General features: G+C 32.9%; 1 protein-coding gene across 1 annotated transcript; it reads left to right on the top strand.

The window, feature by feature from the left end:
* Positions 1 to 331: 331 nt before the first annotated feature.
* LOC133085315 (olfactory receptor 4K13-like) lies at positions 332 to 1,273 on the top strand. The gene has a single exon (XM_061182301.1). It carries the CDS (start codon positions 332 to 334, stop codon positions 1,271 to 1,273), a length of 942 nt encoding a protein of 313 aa, XP_061038284.1.
* The last annotated feature ends 11,075 nt before the right edge of the window (positions 1,274 to 12,348 follow it).

Genomic DNA, 12,348 nt, shown 5'->3' with positions numbered 1-12,348 from the left:
AAACTAAGTGTTTATACACAGTGTGATCTGGAGCTGAACATGAAGGGAGTCAAGTTTTCTCAATGTCTAACTGATCTTACCTTGTACTAACCAAGAGAAAATTTGATTTAGTTGGCTTCATAACCACCACACTTTTATGGTCTGTGGTCCTGTGAAATATCTTCAACTGCAAAATGCTTACAAAGCAATCATATTATCAAAAGTGTTGTTTCCCTTAATAAGAAACAGGATGCTTAAGAAAATATTAGGTTCCCTGACCTATTAGTCCCTATCAGGTCTTGTGTGTTTTCCCCTTTCAGACAACTTCTGAAAAAATCTTGCAGAAGGATGAATGGATCTCCTGAATAACAGATCAGGTGTTTCTGAGTTCATTTTGCTGGGACTTTCTACTTCTCAAGAAACTCAAATATTCTTTTTTGCAATCTTCTTTCTTGTCTATGTAGCCATCATAGTAGGAAACCTTCTCATTGTGATTTCTGTGATATTTGATAACCATCTTCACTCCCCCATGTATTTCTTTCTGGCAAATTTATCATTTTTTGACTTATGTCTTTCCTCTGCTGTGACTCCCAAAGTGATATCAGACTTCCTTAGAAAATGCAAGACCATCTCTTGGTGGGGCTGCATGACCCAGATGTTTTTCATGCACTTCTTTGGAGGTGGAGAGATGTCTCTTCTGATAGCTATGGCCGTCGACAGGTATGTCGCCATATGCAAACCCTTGCACTACAAGACCATCATGAGCCACAAGGTGCTCATTGTGTTTTTACTGCTCTCGTGGGTGATTGGGCTCACACATACCACAAGCCAGATGATTTTCACAGTGGGTTTACCTTTCTGTGGTCCAAATGTTGTGGACAGCTTTTTCTGTGACCTCCCCCTGGTCATCAAGCTTGCCTGCACTGATACCTACACCCTAGAGCTCCTGGTGATTGTGAACAGTGGGCTCCTGTCCCTGGTCTGCTTAATTCTCTTGCTCATATCCTATGCTGTCATGCTGGTCACCATCTGGCATCACTCCTACAGTGCATCCTCCAAGGCTCTGTCCACACTCTCTGCTCACATCACTGTGGTCACTCTCTTCTTTGGTCCTGCTATCTCCATCTATGCTTTCCCATTTAATAGTTACTCTGTAGATAAGTTTCTTTCTGTGTTTTACTCTATAATCACCCCTCTTCTTAATCCAATTATTTATACTCTGAGGAATCAGGAAATGAAGGCAGCCATTAAGAGACTGAGCAGCCAGCATATTGGTTCTTGGCTCACCCACTAAACATTGTCTCTAACAAATGATTGTTTCGTGTTCTCTGCTGTTTGGGGATGTTGAGTCTTAAATATACATAGAAATATTATAAATAAAAATGTTAAATAATATGAATTTTCTTTTGTAAAAATTCATGGAATTATTAAGATATTTTTTATTTAAAATTCTAGTTGAAATGTTTTAGAACAGATGTAATACATAAATAAGAATGCATTCATTGCGTACTTCCTTTTCTTATAATTTGGCAAACAACTGTGATGGAGGTTTAAAATCCATAGAAAAAAATATTCTTTTAAAAATATAATATTTCAGTGAATCAATCTTTAAAAATAGGAAATTTTACCAAGACAGCACATTATATGGTGTTTAGTGTTAATCTTAATTTCTATGCCGTATGTAGTAACTTAATAGGTGTTAAAATATCTACCAATATATGACAACCATATAGAGATTTCACAGAGAAGTTCTGATTTGAATGAGGATTTGAAGAATTTTTCACTGTATAGCTTCAATAGGCTAATCATCTTTAGTAGAATATATCGTGTGCTTAGAAATAATCATTCCAGACATTTCTTTGACAACCCAAATTGTTTTCTCAGCAAAACATCATCTGAAAAAGTAAAGATTAAAATCATGAACTGCTCATTGTATCTTGCTATACCAGGCAGCATGGATGTTCAATGTTCTTTTAACTAAATTCAGACATTTATGACTGAATTTTAAAATATATTTTTAAACATTTAAAAACTTTTTAACTTTTTAAAGAAGATTTTCTAGGTAGCAAATACTGTACAAAGCAATGCGGATACGTGCTTAATGATACAGACCTGGTCCCTCTCCTAGAAAGAATAATAAGGAGGCGGGATCTATGTTAGGTGTGGTGTTCTCAGAAAACCACTTTAAGGAGGAGGTGTTTACACCAATACATTAGACAAGCTAAAGAATTAGACCTTTGAGTGGGGAAAAGAGCATTCCAGGCAGAAGGGCCAATGTATATAGATGTTGTGATGTGAGAAAGCTTGTAGGTACTGAAGACAGACCTTTATGAAGGAGGTTGATGAATACAAGGAAGAAAAATATGCGCATAGGTTTTATGAAAAGGAAGTGACCAGAGTATTCAGCCTTTGTGGATCCTTTTTTATTGGCAATATAAAGTCATTAAAAGGTTTTGAGAATGGAAGGGATGGGATGTTGTATACATTTAAAGTTTGATACGCCTCTGCCCTCTTAAGTGGAGAATATGATGTAGCAAAAGTGAAAGCAGAGGGAGTAGTAAGTTGTTCTGGTTACACAGCCTGTGGATTAAATGAAACTAATAATACTGATTGTAATTTATTGAAACTATACAATGAGGTCTTCTAAAGGCAAGTACAAAACTTGAAATTATTTAAAAGAATAACCACACTTAAAAATCAAACTTATTTATTTTCTCTCTTAATCCCCTTCTTTTCCCTTTTTGAATGTGTTTAGCTCTACTGAAATTTGACCTTGAATTATCTGCTCCTTAATTTTTGGCTTTATTCTAGAAAATTCTGCATATTCCAAACTTACCAACTAGCTTGGGTAATCATTCTGGGCATCCAATTTTGTCCACATATTATCTTTCTAAATTCTGCATTTAAGAACAATTTCTTTTCTTACAAAAGCCTTCTCTGACAGTATTACAACACTAAAACCTGGCATATATATTTCAGCAGAGATTTTTTTTAAGTTTTTATTTTTCATGGCAATTCTGATTGATTGCTAGTGGCTGCATGGGGTACTAAATTTTTTAAAAATCTGAGTCTTAGTCGTAAAGAGTGATTAATCTACTATCAATGTGTACTATGGGCTTAGACATGAATATGACACCATATTATATAATTACTACCCTCACTTATATCTAATTTTTTTCAGAAAGTTACAACTATTGGAGAAACATGAATGAGTTACATATATGAATGAACACAATTTACTTGCTCAATAACATTTTTTTACCATAAGAGTTAACAGGAATTGCATCCATGAACTTCCTTTTATATTGCTAAATAACACACCCTAACAAAGGACATAACAAAATCTGGAATCTTCAGAGTGGTTGACTGCTAAACTCCACTAATTAATCATTTATTGATTACCATTAATCAATAAAGAGCTTTAAATATGGTGAAAGACCCTTCTCCCTTCTCTCCTTTCTGTCTCCTCTCTTCTCCCACTTCCCGCTCTCTCTCCCTACCTTCTTCCCTTCACTGTTCTCATCTCTCCCCCACCTCTTCCTCTCTCAAAGAGCACCTTACATGGTAAAAGAAGATTTTTCCCTATGATAACAACTGCTCTATGGGGTATGAATTTCCTTATAAAAATAAACTTAAAAATGAAATTTCAGTAATGCTGACATTTACCATATATATATATAATAACATTTTCAGATGCCTATATTACTAAGATGATTTTTGTTAAGGAAAAAGATCACATTAACTATAGTAACAAAAGTTACAAAATATGCAACATTGCATTTAACAAAAATTTTGCTTGTTCATTTAAAGAAGATGATACAACTTTGTTGTGAGCCATAAAAGAAAACAGAGTTAAAGGTACATAAAGTCTTTCTGGATGAAAATGCTCAGTTTTGTAAAGTTGTTCATTTCTCCTACATTTGTTATAAGTTTAATACTGTATTGACCGATCCCAGTGGGACTTGTTTTAACTTCAGAAAATTATTCTATTTCATTGAAAAAATACAGAAATAGCTAAGAAAATTTTGAATGATTAAAGCAACGATGTGTCTTTCCTGAAATTAAAATGTTCTGTAAAATACAAGTAAAATTAAAATATGTGGTACAGTCTCAAAAATTAACAGACAGTATAAGAGAGAATAGACAAATAAATCAGTGGAACAGAATAGACCTGCATAAATATAGTCAACTGATCTTTTACAAGGGAGCAGATGTAATACAATGGAGAAAGATAGACTTTCAACAAATGGACAGTCACATGCAAAAAAAAAAATCTAGACATAAATCTTACACTTTTCACAAAAATTAACTCAAAATAGATCACAGAATTAAACATAAAATGTAAAATTATAAAACTCCTAGAAGATAACACAGGAGAAAATCTAGATGACCTCGAGTTAGGCAATGACTTTTCAGATATACCACTAAAGGCACAATCTATGACTGAAAGCATTGATAAGCTGGATTCATTAAAACAAAAAATTCCACTCTCTAAATGACAATGTCAAGAGAATGAAAAGACTAGCCACAGAGGAAGAACAAATTTGTGAAATACATATCTGAAAAAGGCTGCTATCCAAAGTATGAAAAGAACACTTAAAACTCAACAATAAGAAAACAAACAGCCCTATTTTAAAAAACGGGCAAAGACATTAATAGACACCTCACCAAAGAAGTTATACATCATGTATCACCAGGATCATGCAAATTAAACAGTAATAAGATACCACTACACAGCTATTAGAATGGCCAAAATCCAGAACACTGACAACATCAAATGCTGGCAAGGATGTGGAGCAACAAGAACTCTCCCTCATTGCTGGTGGGAATGCAAAATGATATAGCCGCTTCAGAAGACAACTGGTGGTTTCTTACAAAACTAAGCATACACTTACCATATGTTTTAGCAATTGTGCTCCTTTGTATTTACCCAGATGCATTGAAAACTATGTCCAGAAAAAAAGGCACACAGATGTTCAGAGCAGCTTTATTTATAATTGCCCAAACTTGAAAGCAACCAAGATGTTCTTCAGTAGGTTTATGGTTAAATAAACTATGATACATCCAGACAATGGAATTTTAATCAGCGCTAAAAAGAAATGAGCTATCAAGCCATCAAAAAGCATGGAGAAAACCTAAATGCATATTACTAAATGAAATAAGCCAATCTGAAAAGTCTACATACTGTTTTATACCAACCATATGACATTCTAGAAAAGGAAAAACTATGGAGACAGGAAAAAGGTCGTATAGTTGCCAGTGGTTGGGGGAAAAAGGGATGAATAGCAAAGAGAGTTTTAGGGCAATGAAATTACAGTACTCTGTATGATACTATAATGATGGATATATATCATTGTAGATTTTTCCAAATCCATCCAACGTACAACACCAAGAGTGAACTATAGTGTAAACTATGAACTTTGAGGGACAATTATGCATCAGTGTAGGTTCATCATTTGTAACAAATGTACCACTCTAGTGTGAGATGTTGATAATAGAGGAGGCTATGCATGTGTGAAGGCAAGGGTATATGGAAAATACCATCTGCTCAATATTGCTGTGAACCTAAACTTGCTGTAAAAAATAAAAGCTATTTTTAAAAAAGGAGAAAAATAGATAAACCTGAAACAGATACTAGTCTATCTATATCTTTAAATGATAAAGGAAATACTATAAATTTTAGTGGAATTAATTTTTGATTACGATGATGTAAATAATTATCTCACATCATTTATCAATAAATTCCAACAGATTAAAGTTAAAATATGGAAAAAATTCACCTTTAATAAGATTTAGAATTAAAATTATCTGGAATGAATATATTTTGCCTGAATAGAACAATCATCAATGCTTGTTGTAGTAAAGAAACTACAACAAGAGACAAAACATCATACAAAAACTTCAGAATTCACAGCTAGTGACATCTTTCAACACCCTCTTGGTTACTGATTGATGCCTTTAAAATATTGTCAATTGAGAGGTGAAAAATGGGGTGACACATTTTCGGTAATGGCAAAAGACTCTTTTAACAATCCCAATTGCTTTTTACTGCCAGTCTCTGAGGACTCTAAAACAATCAAATGAGGTTTCTCCTTTATGCCTCCTATTAAGGGATACTTTTATCTACTGCTGTCTTTTGAAGTTCAGAGTGGAAAATAAATCACTGAATGATGAAGATTAAGCATTCAGGATTTCATATTGATGTTACTTCTGAAGTCCAAGTGCAACTGTTAGGTTACATAATCCTGACATATTACCCTGCCTACATACCACATCTATCACATGTTTCATTTACAATATGTGTGTCCATACTGATAAAGTTCAAATGCCAAAATAACAACTGAAGAAAGGGCTGGAAAGGGGGTGTTAAACTGGAAAAAATTTTGATTTTTGTACAAATGGAAAAAAGATAACAAAAATCACTGTAATGATGTTTACTGGGAATTAAGAAAATAATACATCAATCCAGACCAAATAAGTTATTCTTAGAGAAAAAGGATCTAGGCAAGCTTAAATTGTTTGGTTACACTGATCAGATTGGATGACTTTTTCTTTGAATTATTGCATAATGCAGAGAAAATTGCATATTTGTTTCAAGGGACGCAATTATTTTTAAAGAGAGATAGACAAGAAAACTGCAAGAATAAAATGCCTGATTCATGGCTTGGAGAATCACAGAATGTCACCACTTCCAAAATATTGGTGCTATCACTACACTTGTTAGGAATTATAGAGAGGAATATATGACGAACTATCCTATGACAACAGTCTGAAAATGGCCATATATTTATAAACAAATATTAGTTTGTAAAAAGAAAAAATGAGAGCAATCACACTGTCTAGGACCCTATCTTTGCCAAGTCCATGAGCACCTTCAAATCTACTTATGTGCATACTTCAGAAAAACACAGAAGGTCCAGGGGCTGTAGCTTAGATAAAATCATTGTCTTGCATTAAGATTACACAGCACAAAGAAGGAATGAAGATTCACATGCATGAATTGCTATCAAAGATTTCCATTTTCTATTCCACTACCATGTGAAAGAAAGAAGTTTTTATGCTACTCTGAGTGATGGTGTCAAACATAATGGTTAGAGTATGGGCCACTTATGATAAAATGTGTCTTACTGATAGTAACCTTACATATCTAAGTGCATATAATTAAATATCCATTATGGTTAACTGGATATACTGTATCTCTCAAATTTATACTGCATGATTAAAAGGTTAAAAGTACGTGAATAATCAAACATATCCTATTTTGTGCTCTCATTTCAGCATTAGGTCTGGCTCTAGGCTCTGAAGGAGGCAAGAAAAGCACTGGAGATGATCATCTAGCCTGGAATAAGACTTGAATAACAGACCTAAAGTCAGATAAACAGGGGAGGTACTGAAATAAGTGGATTTATGTAGATTGAGCACTGACCTATTCCCCTTATGTGTAAGTGTGTACTTTTAAAATTTTCATTTAGCTTAGCTAAGTTCACCTCAGTCAGTAACACAATATCTATGACTTCTGTCCATCCTTGACAAAGTTAAAGGTTAAATGAAACTTAACCTCTCATTAAGGACTACATGAAATTCTAAATCTGCTAAACTCCACTAACTAATCATTTGTTGATTACCATTAATCATTTATTGATTACCCTGGTGAAAGCCTCCTCTGCTTGTTCTAGCTCATGAGTGTGTGTGCTTTCTCACCCTCTCTCTCTCTCTTCTTCCCTTATGTGGTAAAAGGAAATTTTTCTCTATGTGAAGAACTGATCTATAGTCTATGAATTTCCTTATATGCCTTGCAATGTGTGGATACTGTGTATTTTAATTTTAATTGAACAAATGAATTCAATTATCAGATTATAAATGTTCAAATTGATAAAGTCAAATTAATAGAATTATAGTTTTCTCATGTCCATAAATATGATAGATCCATTTTCTATAAATTTGCCCACCCTACCAACCAAAACACTTGAGTTACTGCTTTTTCTGGAAAGCACTTATTAGAGAAAATCCACATGGCTATCGATACACTTGGTGAATTCACAATCTACTTAAATAACGAGAGAGTAAGTCTTTGCTCTGAACTCTAGGGACAAGTACCTGGAATGTTTATTCTAATAATTCCCTCTGGGGGTTAATTGCCAGTCTGTATCTTATGTATGTTTCTTGCCCTTCTTTTTTTTTTCTGACCTGCAAATGATTGTCATGTATATTCACGGAGATAAAAAAGAATCTCACTGTTTCTACATATCTTTGAAGAGGTCACTCCTCAGCTAGAACTGGTAGGTTTAAATAGCAGAGCTAATAACATATAGAAATTGTATACATTAATAAAGGAGGAGACTTTGTACAAGAAACTTAGGAATGAATGAAAACCATATTATTCTGATCATGAGGGCAATGGTGAAAGACAATTTGGGTCAGATAGCATCTGGACAAATGTATCTAGTTTTAGTAAGAAGCAGCATCAATCAGTCTGTGACTGATAAATAAATACAACTGACATTCCTGATCTGAGGGGTCAGTTTTATAGTATGAGTTTGTGTTTTTGGAATATAAACTTGAGTTTGTTTATTCCCTATAGGATAAAAAGATCAAAAAATTTACAATATGTAAAATAATGGAAAATTAGTTTCATCCTTGGCTACATTTAGCATCTGTGACAAGTCTAATAAATGTAATGTAATATAATCTAATAAAATGTAATCTAATGAAAATCTCATATAAAGAAAATGGAAAACATTGACTTATTTTATGTTAATTTACTTATTTATGTTTTTACTTTCCTACAATGAATGTTTATTTCAACTTAGAAAACACTTATGGAATGCTAAGTGAGATAAGTGATTAATTTAAATCAATATTTAGAAAAAAATTTTCCCCTCAAGTCCACATTTATTTTCTTGATTGAAGTTATATAACCTTTTATTCAATACAATTGTCTAATTATACTGCTAATATATTTCTATTTTTTTTCACACACACACACTGTATTTTATTTTTACAAGAGATAAATAAACTGACACCAAGCATTGTAAATGGATGACCACAACAAAAGCAACAATGATTGCAATTACCAAACACGAAACACACTCATACTATGTCATAATATTGACATTCAGTCCAGTAATCCTCCACTGTAACAGCTCCTTTACTTTGCAGTGAAAATTGATTTGTATATTTTTTGCCTCTGGGTCCTTGTGGGATTTTTTTTTTTTTATTCAAACAGAAAGTCACAAAAATTATAATCATCCTCATCAGTTCACTCAGTCCCATGTAATTAATTTTTTTTTTCATCTTGATCTTTTGTTAGCACTTTTATGAATTCATCAGTTTTCCATTAGAGTTCTGAAAATGCTTTTGGTGATTTTGTAACCCAAGGACTATTTCCTGTTTTCCTAAAGCCACCACCCTTTTCTACCTACATTTATAACAAATACTTTAATAGTTTAAACTTGATAATATATGAGAACAAAGTCCTTTGGGCACTTATAATGTTGGAGCTTTTTCTATCAAATGTACAAGTTTTTTTTTTTAATTAGGAAAATATTTATAATGGTTATTTTGGCAGCAAATCTGATTTTTCATATGACAAACATTTTTTGTGATAAGTGAATATTACCCCTGGGTTATCTAATCCATACATGGCTTAACACTCTGGTGCCAAAGAATCATTAAAAAAAAAACCCTCAAGATCAATAGAAACTTCACAGCCTTTTTTATTATCAAAAGAACTGCCAGTTACATATTTCCACATACACTAGTTAAGTGCTTTTGTGCAAATGTATAGAAAAGACTTTATTACTGAATATAGACACACAGTATTAAACATCTTATAGCTTTCTTTCTTCAAGCAAGCACCACAGTTGAAAAGAATGGAGTGATTTTTCTTCATTTAGTCAAGTGAATGGCACAGAAAGAGCGAGGCTCCCCAATCACGGGAACCCATCCCATTCTCAGAAGTTCCTGCGAGAGAGAAACCAAACCTTGCCTCATTCAGTTTTATTCAATTATTTTTCATTCCTTTTCAGTTCAATATTATTTGTATAATATATATATACCACTGAAAATTTGAATTTTTCACATGAGTTTTAACTGTGCCTCAAGTTAGGAAGAACTGTTTCCTTTTTCTGACTCCAACTTATTTTTACCTGTGTCTGAGTAGAAAAGTAGGTATTTTAAAGATATTTCATACTTGATCATATGTACAAATTGTCATAATGAATGTTTCATCTATTATAACAGATCTGAGTCCATGTTTATGTACATTTAGCTGGATATATTTTAGAAATATGCTTGTAAATTTTCAAAAAAGCCTGAATCAATAAATATTATTTTTGCTTTTAATTTTCCAATTTTACATATTAAACTATAAAAATTACTTTTTTGATTCTCCTCAGGATTTTCTTCTGTTAGTATTTTGAGATTGAGGACTGCATAATACTGACAACAATTTCATAACTAGTATGTAGACTCAGTTACTGTTTGAAATATAATACCAATGATGATGACAACAATTATTTATAAAGAAGACTAGATAATTTTATCATTTATATTTAATAAAGAAAAATATTTTCATTAACACTAAGTTTTCTTTACCAGGTCTTCCACAGTAAAAATTTTTCTGTGGTCCTAATTGGTTTGAGTATCTTAACAATCACCAGAAAATGAGATAATGCTAAAGATAAAATTTTGTGAATGCACATACATACATAGCACCCATGTATACAATAAAATATACAAATATATTCCATATATGTTACCCTTTAGAGTCATAACAATTTGGGAGGTTGAAGAGTAGGTATTGTTTTATTTTTATAGAAAAATAAATTAATGTTCAAAAGAGTTAAGTGTATATTTCCTTAGTAAATGTTGAGGCGAGGACTAGAATTTGATTCTTGGTTCAGTTTTTGTTTTTGTTTTGTTTTGTTTTAATTCTGATAGTTGGCCTAAACAATAACTTCTGAATATTTCATGAACTATAAAGAAAAAAAAAAAAAGGAAATTCTGAGTAGATTCTCCACATTCAGTCCTGGTACTCTAGAACTAGAACTTGGTATAAGTGTTTGTGTGTATATGTGTGATTCTGTATCTGTGTCTGTGTGATTGGAATGTACCATTAATAGTTTTTTAAAAGAAGAAAAGAAAAAACAACAAAGAAAGCTGGGACCAAAAGATCTAAATCAAAGTGAAAAAGTAGACAAAAGTGAGCCAACAGTGTCAGCTCATTGTGGGAAACCAAATGGAGTAGAAGTATCGAAGACATATGAGCCAGGAATTATCAAGGGTCAGTCTGGACACAAGTGTGAAAAATCAGAGGAAAGCAATAGTTACAAAAGGGTAAGCATTTAGGAGCCGAGGAAACACAAATACTACTTGTAGAAGATTTGGTGGTTGTTTAGAGATCATCTACACACAGAATGCAAAGGGACAAGAAAGAAAACTCCAGCCAGGAACCCAGCAACAATAGATTCAGGGAAATAGGCAAAAAGTAGAGACTAAGAGTTTTATTCAGGAACCAAAGTATGAGATACAGAAAACTATTGAAAAAAATAGGAAGAAAGAAAGAAAGAAAGAAGGAAAAGAAGAGAGGAAGGGAGAGAAAGAGGAAGGGAGGAAGAGAGAAGAAAAGGAGGAAGGAAGAAAGAAACCTGGACACTGAGAAGTATTTACGTTCTTGTACAGAAACTTCCTAGGAAGCTTAGAAAGCTTATTTTATTATAATTTGGGAGAGGTAAGAACGTATGACAGACTGTAGCCAGTTTAAAGCTTCAGGAATAAGTGAAATCACTGGTATATCTCTTTGGGATAAAAGGGAAGGGTGAGAATATAGTATAGCTGATAGAAGAAAGTACCGTAATTTGCTGAGTGTGTATATAATTCAACTCATATGAACATATCTGAATATTTCAAATTAGGGAGGTGGAGAAGATTGAATACTAGGTGCCAGAAAGTTACAGACTATATTCCAATCCACTTGAACTAACTTATGACCAAAAACCACTTGGCTCTTTTACTCGTTGACCCATTGAACTCATGGTTCATGAATTCATGAACTCAGAAACAACAAATGAATGTGGAGATAAAATCTATGCCTGCAAACTCTATTTACAAAATTTTACAAAAAATTTCCCATGTTTTGTGCCTTTCTGTCTGAAAATAAATGCAGTAATGTGAATGTGTATACAAGTAATGTACTTGCATTGATCAATTAAAATGTATTTTTCAGAAATGTCCATCTTCTCTTTTTCTATAGGAATCAAATACTACTCTCTCTATGTCCATACCTTCAAAACTATCACAGATTAAATTATCACTTTTTCCAGATTATCTTGATTTTAAAGACTTTCTGAAAACTCCTACATAGACTAG

Source organism: Eubalaena glacialis, chromosome 2 (genome assembly GCF_028564815.1).
Source record: "Eubalaena glacialis isolate mEubGla1 chromosome 2, mEubGla1.1.hap2.+ XY, whole genome shotgun sequence".
Classification (NCBI taxonomy): domain Eukaryota; kingdom Metazoa; phylum Chordata; class Mammalia; order Artiodactyla; family Balaenidae; genus Eubalaena; species Eubalaena glacialis.
The sequence above is the reverse complement of the archived record's forward strand: the minus strand, read 5'-3'. Positions and strand labels throughout refer to the sequence as shown.